Source organism: Halyomorpha halys, unplaced genomic scaffold, assembly GCF_000696795.3.
Source record: "Halyomorpha halys isolate HHAL.00 unplaced genomic scaffold, Hhal_1.1 Scaffold866.1, whole genome shotgun sequence".
Lineage (NCBI taxonomy): Eukaryota > Metazoa > Arthropoda > Insecta > Hemiptera > Pentatomidae > Halyomorpha > Halyomorpha halys.
Window position 1 is genome coordinate 226,308 of NW_027114921.1, and position 21,123 is coordinate 247,430.

General features: G+C 31.8%; 2 protein-coding genes across 5 annotated transcripts in view; one reads left to right on the forward strand and one right to left on the reverse strand.

Moving 5' to 3' along the window:
- LOC106686742 (putative leucine-rich repeat-containing protein DDB_G0290503) overlaps positions 1 to 2,277 on the reverse strand; it is a 17,966-nt gene extending 15,689 nt beyond the window's left edge. For all 3 annotated transcript variants that reach the window (XR_010844695.1, XM_014430217.3, XM_014430215.3), the window contains exon 1: positions 2,026 to 2,277. Coding sequence is in view for 2 of the 3 variants with exons in the window: in XM_014430217.3 (XP_014285703.1) it covers positions 2,026 to 2,060 (35 nt within the window). In the remaining variant the exon portion in view is untranslated. The remainder of the gene's footprint in view (positions 1 to 2,025) is intronic.
- A 3,438-nt stretch (positions 2,278 to 5,715) lies between these two features.
- On the forward strand, positions 5,716 to 20,422 carry LOC106686743 (nitric oxide-associated protein 1). 2 transcript variants are annotated; one of them, XM_014430218.3, is made up of 11 exons: positions 5,718 to 6,367; positions 6,446 to 6,624; positions 7,463 to 7,630; positions 7,808 to 7,889; positions 9,577 to 9,783; positions 9,889 to 10,040; positions 12,805 to 12,955; positions 15,584 to 15,753; positions 16,590 to 16,738; positions 17,788 to 18,008; positions 20,178 to 20,422. In XM_014430218.3, the coding sequence occupies exons 1-11, from the start codon at positions 5,869 to 5,871 to the stop codon at positions 20,351 to 20,353; spliced, it is 2,154 nt and encodes a 717-aa protein (XP_014285704.1). In that variant the 5' UTR covers positions 5,718 to 5,868; the 3' UTR covers positions 20,354 to 20,422. The 2 variants fall into 2 exon arrangements, with proteins under 2 accessions (XP_014285705.1, XP_014285704.1); XM_014430219.3 differs by lacking the exon at positions 20,178 to 20,422 and having other exon boundaries at positions 5,716 to 6,367; positions 16,590 to 16,731; positions 17,788 to 17,962.
- Positions 20,423 to 21,123: the final 701 nt, after the last annotated feature.

Sequence of the window (21,123 nt, forward strand, 5' to 3'; positions counted from 1 at the left end):
GGAAAACTATCAAAGAAACGTCATATTCTCAAGAAAACTCTTGCTCTTAACATTGTTTAATTAGCCAGCGATACATAATCAAGGATATAATATGCAGAGAAGTTGCTACAAATTATTGGAAGAGAAGGGGGTGACGGGGAGCATAGAGACAAAATTCAATGATGGATGGCACACACTTCCCTTTAGCAACATCTCTCATAATATATTTTGGTTTTAATATTAGCCTTAACAGTGACGGTTAGGTTTGTGGTTTGAGATTATCTTGTTCCGTGCAAGTGGACAGCCGCTCTATCCCAGTGCTTTCTTTTTTTTTTTTTGCCTTTCAACTTATTTTAATAAGTATGTTGTTTTTTACGGTTGGTGGCCCAAAATTTTCTGAAATATCAGGTTTTCATTTATTAAAGTGCCTGAGATCTAACTTAGTTAAAGACGGTCGTGCTGAAAGGATTGCCTTTTTTTTTGTTTTATTATCTCCTCTATTAATTAAGAATCATAAGTTGCCAGTTGTGATCACTCCAGAGATGATTAAATATGGTGGCTGTAATTTGTGGGAAGAAGTTTATGATTTAACTTGGGAGATACGGATGAAAGAAAACATCCCCGAAGATTGGACAAGAGCAGCAATACATCCTATATCCAAGAAAGGAGACAAGATTGTGTGTGACAATTATAGAGGCATTGCTCTCCTAAACACAACCTATAAAATACTGACAGTGCTCCTACATAAAAGAGTCAGATTTCACTGAAAATGAATATATATATATATATATATATAAATATAGGAGAATATCAAGGAGGGTTCCGGCCCGGTAGATCAACAGTTGACCAGATATTCTCCCTGAGGCAGGCAATGGAAAAGTTTTATGAGTATAACATAGACATGCATCTGCTATTGGTGGACTTCGAACAAGCATATGACAGTGTGGACAGAACAGAACTTAACTTTTGAAAGCTACGGTAAAGGTAGGCATACTGAAAAAAATAGTTAGGCTGATAAAATGACGCAAATGAATACTACCTGTACTTCGAGCTAAGCTTGGGAATTTGCTGTCCCAGGATTTTTTCGTAGAGAATGCCTTGCGACGGGGTGATCCTCTGGCTCATCTTCTTTGTAATATAGTATTTTAAGTAGCTATTCTTTCCAATTAGAACTAATTCAAGAAGAACCATCAACAATTGGCCTTTTCAGTATCTAGCATATGCAAATAATGTAGTCATTGCCGCAAGAATCCGAGCAGGGCTTAAAAGAAAATTCCAAAATTCGAAGAAGCAGCATTTATTTGAATTAGGCTTCAAGGCGAATAAAGATAAGGCTATGCACATAAAAAATTCAAGGATAAGGAAGAGAATAGCAAAGTTACGTTCAGAGATCACTTTTTCAGTTCTGTAAACCAGTTTAAGTACCTGGGAAGCCTTGTTACTGATGACAACAAAGTTGTGAGCGAAATAGAGGCCCGAATGGTAGCAGGAAATAGATATTATTTCTCATTGCAAAGAGTATTGAAGTTGAGAGCCCTCTCTAAAAGAATGAAAGTGGTCATCTACAAAACCATCGTAAGGCCAGTGGTTATGTATAGGTGTGAAGCATGGCTCTTGACAAGTAAGGCGGGAAGGATGCTCAACTCCTGGGAGAGAAACTTACTGAGGAATGATATGGGAAGGAGTCTCGGAGAATGGGATTTGGAGAAGAAGAAGGAATTAGGAGCTGATGGAACTGTTTGGGGAACCCAACATCGTGGAACAAGTAAAAAGAGATCCAATAAGATGAAAAGGACATGTAGAGAGTTCTTTACTAATCAGTTATTTCCTTATGACACTGTTTTTATAAATTAGTAAAATTTATCACAAATCAACATTAAAATTCACATAAACTAACCTAACCCCTTTGATGATTCATTATCAACTTTTCTCGGTCAACATAAGTATTTGAGATAATTCTAATAGACTACTAATTTTTTTATGCGCTAAACATGTAGATAGAGGGTACAACTAAGCAATATTAAAGATTTTAATAAAATTACTTACGTTAAAACACTGATAATTTTTATGTTATTTGTCATACGCAGGTTGAAATTATCATTTAATTTAATCCTAAAGTACACAAAACTTGATATTCACTAACGATTCATGTGATATTATCAACTGAAATTAACAAAGGCATTTTGTCACATGCTTTCATCTTACAATTCATGAATAAATCTACTATTCGACTAAAAAAACTCTAACCTATACCTTACATATTTCATAAAATTCTCAACTAATCAAACATAGAAACAGATTAATTTTATTATCTTAGCTCAGTATGATTTTTATCATTCGTATTACAAAAATGGATGGGACATATGACTGTTTTTTTTTAAAAAAAACCCTATAACTCTTTTTTCAAAATCATAATTAAGTTTAGAATTTTTTATTTTACTTATTATATATTTTATTTTCTTGGTTCAATACTTTTTTTACTTCTTCTTTTATCTATACCTATATATGTATTTAAACATATATTAAATAAATCTATATTTCCCATATATACATATATGAAATATTCAATAAGTATTGCCAACGATAAAAGTTTTGAAACCAAGTTTTCAACGTAAAAATATACGTTTTTAGGTTTCATGAGTCCAAATAACTAAGACTCACAAAATGGTCTTTTTCTTATTTATTTTTTTCCCGTACCTAGCGGTTTTTACCCTTTCTGATAATCGGAAGGGCTGGGAGAGGGGGGTACACCCGGTTTCCTGTAAGTAAAGAACCTATTCTAACCAGAGTTGGAAGGACGATTTTTTGTTCCATGGGACCAGGAAATAAAAGTCAATCCGCGTGAAAAGAAATTTGAGACTCTACTTCAAACTCTGAAAAATGTGGGAAAACGTTACTCAAAGTGGTTATTTTACTCAAAATTCTTACAAACGCAGTTTATAAACATATAGGAAAAGGACAAATTCAGGGAATTCTCTTCCGACTTCCTGTAAGATAAGAAATCTAGCTAAAAATGTTGGGAGATTTTAGAGTTTACCGTTTCCCTCAACAAACTTTTGGAAATAACAGTTGTAATATAAATTAACAAGTTTATCCGTGTGAGGACTCTCACATTTGATACTAATATATTCTTTTCTTTGATATAATCGAAGTTTAAGCGATATCAGAGAAACAGATTTATCATTATAAAATATACACATGATATTATTAACAAAGTCTAATCATCATACAAAATTTTTGAACCTCTGAAATTGTGGTAGGATATTACATCTCGTCCATAAATCTGACATTCTCCAGACTTCTTGCTATTTATCTATCAAAATGTTTTGGTAATTAAAATAGATTGATTCAATTTTCTTTTTTTCATTTTTATTGTCTTCAGGAAATGTTCCTTATTATATCTTGAAGCAAGTACGCTCTTAATATTATAGTTTTCGTGTTATCGATTTTAAAAAAAAGTTCTTATTCTAGGGAGCGACTAAAGAGAGATAAAACGAAGTAGAGCACCTATTACAATATTAATTCTGATCGAAAAATATTTATTTAGCAGTGATCAGTCTGAATATTTGATCAAAAACGATTTTCAACATAAAGCATAGTTTGAAACTCGTCCTGCTTAAGCATTCTCACTTCCTCACTGTTATCACATATATTATGATTATGATAATAACACCCAACAAATAACATAATATCCAACGTCATATACAAATATTATGGTGAACATCTGATGTAAACAAACATCATATATTTAATCAGAATCTAAAGGAACTAACGGAAGCTTTTAGTATTTTTTTTTATATCGATGAACCGACTTAATTGAGAAATACACACACATAACTTTAAGAAAGAACATTAAGAAGGGAATATACCAAACCAGCATATAGAGAATCTATGCATAATTTTAATGCTTTGAAATGCATGGCTTGGTACGTTCTTACGGAACGTATCAAGATCAGGTCTTGATCCCCACGTTTAAATTGTATCAAGAATTTGAGAACTGGAACTGGGATTGCCTACATCTCTATGAAATTCCCTTTCTTTTGACAACTCGCTTGACAAAATCCTTCGCTTCTGAGATGGAAAAGAGATCTTTAGTACTGAATTGTGTATATAGACGATATTATATCATTGGAAAGCTAAAGATTTAAGAAAAAGTAATATCTAATACATTAAATCTTAAATTATTTTTTCTAAAATAGTATAGAAGCGATAACAAACCATAAGGTTTGGTGACGATCCCACCAATCGCAGTTTACACACATCAATCCACCTATCGCCGTCCAAACCCGGATTAGCCTCCTACCCACGTTTCAGTTTGGCCCTAGGACCTTTACTAGTCTTCACAGCGCTTCTTAACTTATTAGGGATTTGTTTGTATGTCCAACATCTTTACATATTTCAAGCATAGGCAATCTTATGAAAAAAACAGATTCTCAATGCTCTCAAAATTTTAAATTTGGAGGTGGAGGAGATGATACCCTCTACTTTTCTCATAACGACGTCTCTAACCACACCTTCGGACTAGTTATCGGTCAATTTCGAACTACTCTAAAACAACGCAAGTACTCATAAACAACATATGTGACGTGACCGGTTGAAAGGGAAGTTGAACCTAAAATACAGAAGGTTAGATTAAGTGTTAATTCAAGTTAAGACACCTTTCAAGTCAAATTTCAACTTGAAAGCAGGTCGTAGATGATGTATCACTTGCAAAATAAAGTATGACTGGGTCAAACCTTGGTTTATCAACTCAGTTGAAATAATAGTTCTTACCCCAGTTGTATTCAACTTTTGTTTATGTTAAATAAAACCTAACTCGTGAGAGCGTTCCTCCAGCAAGGTCTATTTTAACTTGAATTATCGACATTTCGTGTATTGGTTATTGATTCAAATATGGCATAGTTATATCTTGAAATCAGGCCAAACTTTAAATATTGTAGTGCAACACTATCTATCGCTGATGCCTTTCCAGTTTTTAGTCTCTGGATTGCGTTCTCTATCTCCTCTTCTTTAATTACCTCTAGACTTTCATGTATATATTTCGCATTATTTAATCTGAACACAGCATTCGATTTAGTGCCAAGAAAAGAAATCTGGAATGTACTTGTAGCCAAGGGTGTGCCTTTTGTGTCGAGATTTGATAGCGGCCAAAAAGTCAGCCTACCAATGAGCCACGGCAGTGGTAAGAATCAATGGTATGGAATCGGAACCTTTTCCGATTGCGAGAGGAGATAGGTTAAACCTCCTCCTATTTTAATTAATTTCATGGCTGACATCCACAAAATCTGCATGCGTCGAACTGCCTGGATCATATTTGGGAAATGAAATGTGAGAACCGTTCTCATACAGTCTTTATACCCGAATGAAAAAGTCCTAAAATACGATTCAAATCCAAAATTATAACAAGCTCTAGTGGAATGGGAAGAGGAGTTGCTCAGTAAAAGGATGAAAATCAACAGCCCTAAGAGTAAAGTGCTGGTTATGAGGAAAAAATGAGGCAGATAACTTAATAAATCAGATAATTTAACAAAGCTATTTTGGGTTCGTTTAGATGCGTACTTTTTTCATTTGAATAAACATTATAATATCTCATCATTCTTTCATAAAAGGCATATGATACATTATTCGAAACCAGTAGCTATCCCTGTAGTGTAGTCAAGAACAAATAGATTTCTTCTATTAATTTGTTAACTAAAGGTTTGTGATGTGAGAAATTCGTCGATAGTCTCTTTGTACTAGTGCTAAAAATATAACCTGACGTTAATCCCGGTATTTACCGGCATGGATTTGTTTTCATATTTGAAGTTTTGTTAATTTATTTTGTAATATCTGTGGTTTTTGAAAGATGAAATTAATTCTTGAAATCACAAATGCTTTATCTTTTACAAAATGTTAAAAAATCTACTGATCGCTCTGCATTCTCTTAATAATTTCTCTACTACCTGCTATCATGTTAATCTAAGAAGAAATAGATTTATTTATGAAAATTGTATTATTCTGAATAATAGGTTTTTAAGCAGCAAGTATTTGTCTCATACTTCTACTAAACAGCCAAGTGACTTGAATGAAGAAAATGTTGAGAATAAGATAATTTACAATACTATCTTAAATAATAAAGGTTTTCTCCAAAAAAAAAGAGAGGAGAAGTTACAAAGAAAATATGCCAAAAATGATGTTAAACATCCAATTCCAGTTTCTTTGAAATATATAATTGAGAATGAAAACTCTGAACCATCCCAAGAAGAATTTAAAATTGTTGAGAATAATTACCTTATTAATTTGCCTTATACTGTTAGATCTGTTGAGGAAAATGTTTTTACAGCTGAAGATAATCAGGATGACCCTGGTGAAAACTCATCCAATTCTTCTGATGATTCCATTGTTGATTGTTAGTTACCATATTAATTATGTTAGATTCTAATATTGAGATTAATATTGGTTTGAATAATAAATTGGAATTTTTCAGTACCCTCTCGTTCTACTACAAGATGGATGAATGATTATGAGAAATATACGTCAGAACAAGTAGACTTTTCTGATGAGTCTGAAATTGAAGAATGGAGAAGGAAATACGGAACACCTGATCCAAATATGCCTGTCAGTCAAGTACCTTGTGGAGGATGTGGTGCGCTCCTTCACTGTCAGGTATATATTTTAAAGAGAATTTTTAGATTGAATGTTTTTTACTGCCTTTATTTTTACCTTCATGCCCACTAATTGATTTATATAATATAAATTATCAGTGTTAAAGATTTGAAGTCATCAATCTTTACTTATGCCAGAATAAGTACTTGGTTGTACTAAGTTGGAGTATGTTATTAACTAATTTCTTTTCAATTAGCACATGATTCAAAAGTAAATTGATTCATGCGGTTTTTGTTTTAGTTTATTTTCTTGCTAGATTGTGGTTCTATTTAAGGTGTCCATCCACCCCAAAAGGGATATGGAACAATAATCAGTGTAAAATATTGTGTGGATTTTTTTTATGTGAATTCCTGTGGTCTTAAATGCTATGAATACAGTACAGTAAATTGACGATATTGATTGTCTAAAATATGTTACAAAAGTATTGATACAAATAACCACCAATATGGTTAATTTTTTTACTATTAATCATGTTAAAAAAAAATATAAATATTAATTATTAGAAAATAAACATTTTCAGTGTTTTACAATTTCTGAATTGCTTACAACTTCCACTATTTTTAATATTTTTTTGGAGGTTGTATTCATTGTAGTGGCTCCACTTTTGTATATTCCATTAGTGCTCTAGAGTTACTTGTAATATTCTGTGAAACATTTTCAGGCTGTAAAAATTATAAAATATTTGTTTATGTGGAATGATTGTAGAATGTAATCTTATTTACTTTTAGGGCTCCAGCCACTCCAAATTTGGAAATGTTTGGCAATCTATTCTCTTTTGGACTTAAGTAAGTTTATTAGCATATAAATAAAATTTAATCTGTTTTCATTAATATTATAGGACTACAGTATTCCTGGATATCTACCAAGTGAGATTTTCTCTAACTGTGATGAAAAAGATCTTCGAGAAATAATTTGTCAAAGATGCCATTTTATGAAAAGCTACAATACTGCTCTCTCAGTTACAGTTGATCAAGATGTTTATCCAAGATTATTATCTAAAATTCAGGTTAAAAATATATTTTATTTTTTGATTCTTTATTTTATATTTTTTGTGGTAACAACCTTGAGCCTCCATTCTTATATATAATTTTATTGAATGTCTTATATATCTTTTGAAAATTATTAGTCAAGTTTTATTCTGTGAAAATTAGCTGTTAATTTTTTTTTTTTTTTCCTTCACTAGGACACTAAGTCACTTGTACTACTGATTGCTGATATGACAGATCTGCCTTGCAGTGTTTGGCCAGGAATACTCGATATCATCGGTAAGTTTAGTGTTAATTGAGACTGTGGCAGACGTGTTTGTTAAGATGTCACCTTAACAACCTTGTGTCTACAGCTGTGCCGGTTAACAATGGTGATAGTGATAATGACAGCTGTCTCAGCCTCTAACATCGTGTAAAATGACATTTGCTATCATAACATCAGGATTTGCTTGATGGTTGGTAGTACTTTTAACTATCTGTGCATACAAAACAAATTTGTTGATTTATATTAGATATTTCTCACATGGAAGCTCTGCTTTAGCTTATGCCGTCTTTCTTTCTATAACTACTTCAGTGATGGACAATAACTCTTCATGAGATTTTATTTCTTACATTGATTTATCTCTTTTGTATCATATGAAATGTCAGTTTTTGAGATAAAGGATTAATTGGACAAGAATGATTTTAAAAAATGAAATTTAAAAAAAACGTCAAGCATGAAAAGAAAAATCTTTTTAATAATTAATTACTTCTTATTTTAGCTTTCATTCTTCTGAGGTTGATCTTTAATGTTTCTTTAAGTTTATTAAGATCTTTAATGTTCTTTAAGTTTTCTGAATTTAAAAAATTGAATTATTTATATACTTATGATGATAAAACAGGATTTGCCACAAGTAAGAAAAAAAAGGAAGTATTTTAAAATTATTGTTTCTTAGGGTTAGCACAAATAGTAAAATCTAATTGAAAACAACTTGGAAGGTCAGGAGGAGGATTTTATCTACATCTTATCAAGCCCTCTGTAATCAAGATATAAATAAAAACTATGTTGATTTTTATACCTTAAAAAGAAAATTCTATTCTCAAATACAATAAACAAATTTTTACTTGATACTCAGCTGAAAATCTAAATGGAACTTTGAACACAGTTCATACTTTCTTGTATTTTTGGAGAGTTTAAAAAATGTTTACTCATTCTGAAGCTTTTTACCAAACACACCCTTTCTTTTCAATATTAATGATGATTAAAAACAAAATGAGGACTATATGATCAGGGTTCCGGTCAGCAAAGATACAAAAATAAACAAAACTCATTTATTTATTTTAGCCAAATAAATAAAATGCGTTTATTTGTGTATCTTTGCCTACATCACACCCAACCATCTTTTCCTCATATCAATCTACAGTCAACCATCAACACCTCATTAAAAATAAAAGTACTGGAAAATGTCAAATTGTTAAACAATTGTGTCTGATAAAAGTACTAGAAATGTCAAATTGTTAAACAATTGTATCTGATAAAAGTACTAGAAAATGTCAAATTGTTAAACAATTGTGTCTGATAGAAGTACTTTACACATAATGAAGCTACTTGTTTTAGAAATAAACTTGGGTATGGGAGCATTTACTCATTAAGTTTATGTATACATCGACAATGCTTGGTGGGTACCAGACAAATTATTGTTTCTCCACCATTCAGGCGGGAATTCAGTATAGTTTTACTATCCCTGTTGTTTAGTTTTACTATCCAATGCTTTAATTCCAGAAGAATGGTTACTTTGTTTTTCCTAATAAAAAGTTTTGGACTTCTGCAATTTTACTTATGGTAATATTAGGAATCCTAAAAAATATTAGGAATGTTTCATCAGTTCTTACATTTTTAGAATCACAAAAATTCAATGGTATGCTTGGTATTAAAATAAAACACATTATAGATAATATTATTTATTGCAATATGTATGATTTTCAGGATATAGACGACCCTTGTTTCTTGTTGGGAATAAAGTCGACTTACTTTGGGGAGACAGGAGAGGTTGGATGGAGCATGCTTTATGCAGTTTAAGGTCAACACTTCCTAAACCCGCTGCCATAAAATATTGCAGTCTTGTATCAGCAAAGACAGGCTATGGTATTGAAGAACTCATTACTAAACTACATAACCTCTGGGAATACAAAGGTTAGCAATGGATTATTTCAGATAATATTATTTTAAATTTGTGTGCATTAAAATTTTTAAGGTCTTTTTATATTTTCTTAATAAATTATTTTTTCTCTCTTTTAGGTGATGTATATCTGGTAGGCTGTACAAATGTCGGAAAATCTACTCTTTTTAATGCTTTATTGCAGTCAGACTATTGTAAAGTAAAAGCAGTAGATCTTATTCAGCGGGCAACTACTGCACCTTGGCCTGGAACAACATTAAATCTCCTTAAGGTTACAAATCTAATCATTCATAATTTGCTTTTCATTTTTCATTTTTATGAGGTGTAGATAATTGACCGTAGATTAATGATTGGAGAAGTTTGTCGGGGGGTGCGGTCAGCAAAGAACAACATAAATAAACAAAACAATATTTATTTATTTTACGCCGACGTTTCGATCTGAGTTTCAGGTCTTCATCAGGGGTTATGGTGTAGAAGGTAGGCCTAAAACTGAGTTTTATACTGTATATATTTTTATGTTGTTCTTTGCTGACCACACCCCCCAACAAACTTCTCCAATTATTCATTTTTATATATTTTTCATTATTTTTCTTAAGTTTTTCATGTTCATCATTTACTATTTTTGTTTTGTATTCTGGCAACATTATTTTTTAATAATGCCCTGCTTTTGCTTCAAATTTTAGATTTGATTTAAGTTGGGATAGTGTATAGGGGGTGCATGCTGGGGAATCAGGTACCCTGCCACAAAGACCATTTACAAAGGCCTGGTCCTGGGTATTCTAAGGTATGCATCTCCTGAATGGAGCCAGAACATTAGGTTGGCCACCATACAGAAATTGGCTTTTCTGAGGGTCACAAAGACCTAGAGAACAGTTTCACTTAAGGTGGTGCAGGTGCTAGCCAGAGGGATACCCCTGAACCTCATCCTCGAGGTGGATATCATTAAATATGAAGTCAAAAGACAGGTGCTAGTAGCGCTACCGGAGGGACTTCGATAGAAGATTGGTGAGCCCCAAACCTATGGAAAAATATGCTGCGGGAGGATTCCATTGAAGAATGGAATGGACGGTGACTGGCCAGGAGGGCACCACTCTAAGGAAGTTCTTCCCCACCATCCATTCAAGACTGAGATCGAGGTGGGTCCTTCCATATTATTGGGTCTTGCAGATCTTGACGAGATACTGTGAGTTCCCGGGAAAGCTACAAAGCTGTGGGAAGAACATCGACTCCCGGTACACTATGTGTATTGTCTCTGAAACTCCAGAGTACGTGGTGTTGGTTTACACTACCATGGAAGGACGTCATACCAGGTTGTTAAGGAAAACTGGAATAGTCACCCTTGCTGAGTCGGACTTCCCTCGTCTGATGGAGGAGGAGAATTATTTCTTCTTCAGGGAGTTCATCTATGGATGAAATGAGGTGGTCGGCACGACACAGTTTACGTTTGGAAGGGCTTGACCGACAGGGATCAGTGAGCCACCAATAACCCTGTTCAAGTGTTTTTTATCCTGAAAAATCATCTTCAATATATTTTTGGTAGGTGTACCAAGTGGAATGAATAAATGAAGAGTGGATTTGTTTCCTTCACTGTTACACTGTTTATTAATACATAAATTACCGCATTTCAGGAAGTGCAATTTTTGGAATTTTTCTTGAACAAGTGACTTGGAGAACACATATCAGATAATCCAAGTTATCCTGATTACTTGACAGATGATTCCAATACTTAACTAATTCACCTAACGTCTATAAAGAACTGATAAAAAATATATGGACGAAGAGCTTTGCCATAACCTTATTAACATAACCATAACACAGAATTTCGTCTTTGCACCATCTTTACAGACTCAGACATAGAGCTCCACCATCCTCCATTGGTCTCCTTAATTCCTATTGATTGATAGCCTCACTAATTAACCAAGCAGTAACCGATGTTGGCCATTTTTCAACCAATAAACCCAACCTGTTAAAAGTTTGTTTAGCTATTAGCTGTGTTCACAATCGTGTGGTATATGCTTTTAGAAGTTGTGGTGCTCTTTATAAAGTAAGAAAACAGTTTCGCTAACTGTTACGGCGGGTAGGGGTTCAAAAGGAACCTTTACTAGCCCAACCATGAAAAGAAAAGAATAGCCGAATTTTGTTATTTTAGTATTTTTAAATAAGTAAACATAATAAAAAGGAACACAAAATATACAAACTAGAAAAAAAAAGAAAGAAAGCTTAACACTATTACAAAATAAAATTAATTGAACAAAAGAAAAAAAGTCTTATATCACTGGCCTATTGGTGGGGCCCCGGTCGTGGTTGTTCTGAGTGGATATTCTCGTGGAAGTAGATCGACAAAAGGGATGTATGTCCGCCCGCCTTGTCCTCTTGGAGGATGAGTCGAAGAAGTCCGCCCGCCGTGGCTAAGATGATTTAGCTGGCGAAGATGGCCAGAATGCTAGCAACTACGAGTGCGTAGTGAGGAGAAAATGTAGAAGATATGTGTATGCAGTGGGACATTAAGAAGTTGTCTGTCTATTTTTTAGTTTAAAAAACAAAAGAGAGAAGTTGTTTTGTTTTTGATGTTATAAAAATCATATGTTTCAATTATCGATTTGTGGACCATATGTTGGCCGCAACAGCTAACCATTGCCTTCTTTATTTCTGTGATCCATAAATTAAAACAAATCAAGAATGAACTGAAAAATTGAATGAGAACACTAGGACCTGCTGGACAGATGTAGGTGGATAAGGTGCAGCCCCTTCTAAACAGCACTCATCTAAGTGCAGGGCTTACTAGAGAAAAAATTTAAGATTATTGGCAGTAGTGGCATGCGAAACCCTAGTACACTGTCCCACTGCTGCCTAATCCATATGGCAGAAATGTCTGGAATGGGAAAAAAAAAGTTGGGATAGTGTAGTATAACCATCGTAGTGTTTACAATTTTTACCATTAATTAAAGTAACTGTTTTCATTTGTACCAGAACGTACATACTATGTGGTCAGTTTATCTAATTGCCTTATATTAATTCTAAAATATTTTTTTTAGTTCCCTATTTTGAGACCAGAAGGATGGAGGCTTTATCTTCGAACAATGAGGCTCCAAAAAGACAGAATGATGTTAAGAGCTGAGGCAAAACTCAGGAAAGAACAAAAGGTTTTTTTTAAAACAAAAGATAGAACTCCACCTCAATTAGTTGGTAATGTGCTAATTATTATTTTTTGCTACCTCACTACCCAAGCTGGGAAAGATTTATATACATGTCGGTAATTGAAAAAATTTATTTCGTCGAAATCAAAAATTTGCATTTGAATTATATAGTTTAGATTGGAGGAAGATAGCCTGGATGGGGGTCAATAAAAGTTTCAAAATAGTAACAAAAAACTGTCTATTGTTAACCGTTTCACACCACTTTGCAGGACTTTATGAGAAACAAGATACAAACATTTCAGAATTAACAGAACAGTAAAAAAAAAAAATTTCAAAACCATTGTTAAGTTTATAGGGTATATAGGAAAACTAAAATTAATAAAGTATTAATAATAACAATATGAGGAAACATACATGTTGGTCGACTAGAGACAAGTTGTTTATAAATATAGCCAGGTGTGATATATATAAGTTCTCAATATAGATCTAGACAGATAAATAGTAGGAGACTACTCATTAAAACTAGTTTTAAATATGGTTAAATATAGGATACACCTATATTTAAACAAAGGTTTGTTCCATAGTTAAGAGGTAGGTGTATAAGGTACAATTATTTATTTGTCTAGATCTATATTGAGAACTTATATCACACCTGGCTATATTTATTAACAACTTTTCTCTATTATACCAACATGTATATTTCATCATATTGTTATTATTAATATTTTAGTTTTTCTATATACTCTATATTCTATAATGTAAACTTAAAAATTGTTTTGAAATGTTTTAATTTTTTTAATGTTATGTTAATTTTAAAATGTATCTTGTTTTCTCATTTAGCCCTGACAAAGCTCTGCAAAATGGTACGAAACGTTGATTAACAATAAATTATATTTCTTTTACTATTTTGATACCATTATTAACTGCCACCCTGACTATCTTCCTACAATCTACTTCATACAGTCTACTATATTCTTCCAATATACATTTTAGACTTTAAGTTACTAAGTTCGTCGGTTCTTACAATATCAAAGGTTTCAATCCCCAATTTAAAATTGAGCATAAAAGATCAAACTGTGAATTAAATTTTAATAAAATTTTTGAAGAGTGTCCAGTGTTGATACCTTGTGGTCTCGTAATGATTTCATCAGATTCTGTCTTCTACTTTCACTTACAAATGTTTACTATTTTCTTGATACACCTTTATTTTGGATATAATTCAACCGATTTGATCTAAATTTGGAGAATAGGTCAGGATTAATAAAAAATGGATCTAGTTTCAGTTTCATCAGTTACAATATACTACTTACACTTACTATGCGAAAATCTCCTTTCTGGATACACCTATATTTCAACAAAGGTTTGTTCCATAGTTTTATTCTCATACCATTAACCTTGAAGGTTTAGTATGAGTTATAGAAAGTTCCATAAGTAGGACAATTTCAAAACAAAGCACTTTTCATAGAGAATTTAAAAAAAAGGATAAAAACAGTGAGGATGGTTTTCTGATATATGTTCTTGGCCAACTTTTTTTTTTATATAACACATTGTAATTACAACTATACTGTGTTAGAAACTACTTAGTGTATATAAGGAAGATGGTCCAGGTGCTGTGAAAAAACTCAGATAGTAATTAAACTATCATTTTTTGCCAACGTTCCACCCCACTTTGCTGGACCTGGGCTTCGTGAGGTTAGTTTTGTTATTTTAGTTGTTTGTATCTTTCCTGGCACTGCAAAGTGGGATGAAACATTGCCTCATTAATTGCTATTTGAGTTTTTTTACCGCATCAGGGCTAAAAAAGATACAAACAACGAAACTAACCTGATGAAGCTCTGCAAAGTGGGGTGAAGAAACATTGGCTCAAATTAAATAGTTTAATAACTATTTGAGTATTTTTTTATTGTACCTCGACCATCTTCCTTTTATATATTACACATGGTCAATCAAAAATCTTCCACTACTTATTGTAATAACAACTTTACTGTGTTAGAAATGTGGGGTACTACTTATTTTAATTACAACTATACCGTGTTAGAAACAAGCAGTACTACTTATTGTAATTAGAACTATACTGTTAGAAACGGGCAGTATTACTTATTATAATTACAACTATACTGTGTTAGTTGAGGGCAATACTATTCTTTTCATGAATGAATGATATGAGAAAAATGACTCATTGTAGTTTTCACCAAAAAGAGACTGGCTTGTGATGTGATTCATTAACATAGATCATTTAGTCCAAGAGATTCAGCTGAATCAACTCCCACTCTCATATTTCTGAATCACTTATCACTTCATTAGTAAAAATAGCTAGTATTTGAATTAGTCCATAAGGATATTATGTATACCATACATATATATTGTACATATGTGTATTCAAAGTGGTATCTTATATCTTTACCCGCATTCTTGAAAAATAATGTATACTACATCATATGTTTTGTATAAATTAAATGATAGTTATGATTTTGGAATGTCACATTATTGTGACATTTGGTTGGGCCACTTTCTCCAAATTTAAAAAAAAAAGTGTAACATAAATTTCTTGCCCTCTGTTTGCACCAAATATTGCTGATAAATAAATCTTTAATACAAAATTTAAAAAATCATTCAAAATGGGTATTCATTATTAAGTTCTAGTTCTATTCAATATTTATCGGTTTATTCTGTATAGGACACATTGGAAGAACCTTTCATCAGGAAAAGGATGAGAAACAGTTAGAAGGCAAAGATAACTTTAGCATCCAAAGCAAGCCACCGAGACTTGGTTTGAACCCAAACGATAGAGATTTTGCTGGCACAAAGTGGGTTTATGATACCCCAGGAGTTTTACATCATGGACAGGTAATTATTATGCACAGAAGACGTTTAACAAATATTACTGATTCAACTTAGAATTTTGGTTTAGAATACTATAAGTATTGTTTTATATAATAATCTATATAATTTGGTTCATTCTAATTTCTTGCAGACATTTTCAATGAACAAGGTCAAAAGAAAATAAATGTATCAGTAAATGACAATTTATCAATAATAGTAATAAAGTTTATAGCTAAAAGAGTAGCTAAAAGTTAGATGTTAGAGGAGCTGGGTTGCTCAGTTAGTAAAGGACTGTAGTACAGTGAAACTTCTATATAACAAGGAGATCTACAGGGAAGAGTTTTTTCCCGTTAATCACCTTCATTTTATCCGTATATATAGAGGTGTCCGTTAAGAAGGAATTGAGATTAAGAAAAACATAAAATGAAATTAAGCTGTGATACCTCTTAAGTCCAAAAAAAACCATAATGCGATTTTATAGTATTAAAAAAATTAATTTATTGTTCTAAGGAAATTTTATCTTAAGCATCACATTATTATTAGACATTAAATTGGTAGTAGGATACAGATTTGAAAATCAGTAGACTTTTTGTTGAATTTTGAGGATTATCCTGGAGTAACCATAAACGGCTCATAGACTTAATTATAAAATGATATATCTTTTCAATAAATAGTGCATAAATGTTGATCTATCATAAATTTTTATTCGAAATTCAATTATTTTTTCTTATTAATTTGTTTGACAAATTAATGAAAAACACAGTTTGCCTAAAAATAGTTAGTTGTACATGGATGAGATTAATTGTTATTTCTCAGGTTTTAATGAATTACTATGTTGTTACTATTTGGACTAATTTCAGATTTTAGACTTGTTAACTACTGAAGAAGTAACTCTGACTCTTCCAAAGAGGATTATTGAACCAAGGACCTATCTGATAAAACAAGGATGGAGCATATTTATTGCAGGATTAGCTAGAATAGATTACTTGGAAGGAAACAAAAGTATGAGGTAGTTAAGTTCTATTATCATTTAATGTAATTTTACACAATAACATAAAAGGGGTTATAATGCCTGAAGAGAGGAATGAAATCACTGTCTTGTGGCAGCAACGGGATTCAGCTGTTGTCAGTAGGGAGAATTAAAAGTGTGTTTTCTGACCACCTTTCATTAAGAAGTTGGAAGCTATTTAATGTTTAACTAATCTATAGAATGTCATGAAATTGGTATCACTTCCATTTTATAGTAGTTTTCAACTTTCCTCCACATTTGAGCCAAATCGGACCTGTCATTCTAGAAATATCAGTGTGTCAAGAAAAATACACAAAAAATTGTGTTTAGGTGAAAGTAGTGGACAACTGATAAAGTTGATATGGAACCAACTAGGTTCAAGCCGCATTAAATTAATCTGTACTATTACAACCCATGAAAGGTTAGGAGTGCAGTACTTTATAAGCAAGTACTGTTACTAGACCAGCGGTTGTGCAAGGAGGTGATTTGGTCAGAATCACGCTTGACTGCCAGATTTTTACCCAATTAAAGGTACCCTCTTCATAAGGCTGGGTGGACCCCAGAGGGCTCCCTCTGAAGCCCCTTCAGAAATCCCTGAAAATGTTATCAAAATTTGGTTAGCAATTCGATAGATGATTCCTGAACACATATTTGACTATAGAAACAGAACCAAATTTGTTCCTAAATGTTCCAAATCTATAATGAGAATAAATTTTTCAATTCTGAGAACAATGTTTTTTATTTGTTGTATGAGTCCTAAGCTTCTCCATGTTCGATAATGAGGAAGAAAATGTAAATGTGTAATTGGATGAGAGTCCAGGTTCTCGTTATAACTTAAATTACATTGGGCCAAACAAGATTTTGAATAAATTTCTGAATAGAAATTTTGTATTCTCCAAATTTTTCATCATATTTTTATTCTCTTCTACTGTTGCGCTGTGTGAGCATATCATCTATTGAGCTTGGACCAAGTGTCTCTCTCCTATTATTAATGTTGTATAAAGTATAAAATATTACTTGATGAAGTATAAAGTGTATTTTTGTTCTAGAATTACTATATTTTCGACTACCTCCTTGCCAGTAACCATTACAAGTATTAAAGAAGCGAATGAAGTTTATCAAAAATTGTTAGGCACTGGCTTCACAATTGTTCCAAGAGGTCCTCCAGAAAGGTTAAAAGTATGGCCAGGATTAGAAAAAGCTCTGGAAGCTACATTTGCTGGAATTGATAGAAATGAATCATGTGCTGATGTCACACTTTCTTCTGTTGGTGAGATTGTTTGTGATATAATTATAGCATTGGTTTAACTGGAAAAAATTGATAGCAGAGTGCTTTAGTTTGTTGGGTGCTTTTAAAAATAATATCTCTAAAGATCCTTTTTGAATTATTACTTAAGATCTGAATGTACTTTACTGAGTAAAGTAATAGGGCAAATGACCCAATAGTGGACACTGACCCAATATAGTGGAGTTGAACTTGGCAGTTCTAATTAAAAAAATAAGAATCACAGTTGGCAGAAAGGTTTTTTTTTTTTTTTTTTGCAAGATTGTATTCTGCTACTATCTAATGTATGTTTCAAGAACTATTAAGCTTTCAAAGCATCATGGAAAGTTTTGGGACCAGAGAAACATTACTTTTGTTTTGACTGGAAGGCTTTATTCTGCTGAGAATTGGGTGTGTAAAATTAATATTTAATGCTATGAAAAACCTCAAAGTTTTTTGTTTTGTTGCTTAATATTATATCATACATAATAAGGATTTTGATTTGATTTTTAAAGAAAATAACCATATCAGTCTGTAAAGTTGGTGTCAACTATACAATCAACCACTTTTCTAAAGTGAACATCCAGGAAAACGTTTTATATAATACCTCCAGTTGACATTTGTTTTATTAGATCTGATTTGTGCCCTTTGTTACAGTTTATAGAACTTTAAACCGCTCACAAATTTCATGTAGATTGGTTTTCGTGTTCGAGTTATTAATAATTTTTACCCTATATTTGAATAGAGTTATTTACTGCAATTAACTAAATAGATATAATAATTCATTGATTCAATCACTCCTCCAATGTCTAATTAACTAAATATATTAATTTACATCAAACTTTCAATTCTATTCAATTAATCTATCTACATCCCTAAATCTAGAAAATTGCAAAGCATTGCCGGGTCTGCTAGTGTATTTATAAAATGATGTAAAATAATGTATGTGTACTTATAGAAGAAATATGTCTTACTATTTTCTTTATTCCTTTTTTTAAACTAATTGTATTTAAGTAAATAAATGTGTGTTTTCAATAAAATAAGTTGATATGTGAAAATCATACAACTATATAAATTTTTTTACCTTCAAGTTTGTTTATTTAGATTAAATATGCCTCTGAAATTTTTTTCATATTGCAATAAAAATAAAAAAAGGTGTCCACTGATGATATGCAAAGTGTCTACTATTCAAACATTATGAAATTTAAGTATCCACTATGCATGCATTTAATCACTTATGAAAACATTTTTTTTATTTATAAGAATTTTATCTTGTATTTATAACATAAATATTGGTTGATCAGAATCAGTGAAGTTTATCATAATGGTACCGACTGTTCGGCGATTAATGCTTCAAATTGTCCTTAAGATGTCCATTATTGGGTCATTTACCCTTATCTTGTTTTAAATATAATTCCAGGGGGCCCGCACCGTAGCTCAGGGGTTAGGCGCAAGTCTACCATTCTTAGGTCTGCAGGGGTGGTGCCGGTTCAAATCCGGCCTTGGCGCGTTGACTCTTTCATTAATTGGCATTAAGTACCTGTAGATTACCAGATAAACATCACCTTCGACGTGGATATAAAAAACAAATTAATACCACTAACCAATTTACTTAATGTCTTTCATAGAAGTGACTATGAGATGTGTGCTAATGGGATGGTTAGCAAGCAGTTGAGAGGGAAATAGGGGTGTGAATATAAATTTTATATGAAAACTACAATTCAACTGCTCTGCTTGTGTGAAACTAGCTATAGATAAATAATTATTTGTCAGGGCCAGCAGCAAGTTTAAAAATATTTTAGAAAACCAAGGAAATAAACAAGTTTTTTTTTTAAATTATACTAGCCAACATTTTCGTCAAATCACATTAAGTCCAGCAATTCGATTGATTTAACAACACTAATAAATTTATGTTAAATATTGATATTTTTATTGATCCTGATTGATCCCAATGAAATTGTTATATGCTATTACAATCATCTCTAGACAATGAAAAGATATTATTGAATAAATATCTAAAAAGAAAATAATCCATTTTTTAAAAGTGTTCTGTTTTATATTATTGATAAATTTTGTTATTAATTAAGAGATATTAGTTCAGCAAGATTAGTTTTTTTATAAGCAGTGAACTCATAATATTTGTCTGTATTATACCATAAATATTACATTTTTTAGGTTGGGTTTCCTTGACGCCAGATCAAGAAGAGATGGTAAAACTGGCATTTTGGACTCCCAAAGCAAGGGGTGTTCATGTCAGGACTCCATCTTTGCTTCCACATGCTGTTGCTCTAAGAGGAAAGAAACACACTAAATTACCTGCATATAGAAGAAGCAAATTTTTCATATCTTAGTAATCTTTTGTGATTTTGTAAATATGTAATTATAAAAAAGAATTGAATAAATAATAACCTTAATGGTGATCGTCGTCCATATTTTTTTCTGCAGAAACATGACATTTTTTGATAAGACTTTATTTCTTTACCGTTAGTCATATCCTGTTATGTTAGATACCATTCAATTAACTTATTATTTGTAATTGTTAGGAAAGTGAATAATACAAAATAAAAAAATTGAGTTTATGATAAAACTTAAATTTTTTTTAAAACTCAAACAAAGCACTCCATTTGTTTTACTGATTTAATAACTTTTATTTTTAACTTAAAACTATACTGAGAGGTAAAAGAAGTGGCCTTCCTTTCACATCATAACATATACAGAAAGCATAAACATAATTCAAATCTAAACTCCATTAAAAAATCATGAGATGAGTTGTAAGATGAATAAAGATACATTCCTTTTACAAAGATACATTACATAAAGTATATTCCTTTTCAGAAAAGGAATATATTGTATTCCTAATTTATTCCATATGACTTTTGTCATTTATTGTAAACAACAGTGGAGATATTAACTATTAGTTTATTAGACACAATAAAATTGGCCACCTTTTTTTTTTCACTAAGTTCAAGTAAAATTAGAATTAGGAAACTAAAAACTTTAATAAATTTATTTACAACCAACAATATTATTTTCTCATACATGCAAATATAGGGTCTTTTTTTAAGCCCGATAGAACTTGAAATTGTAAAAAATAACACAAAAAATTAAATTGTAATCAAAA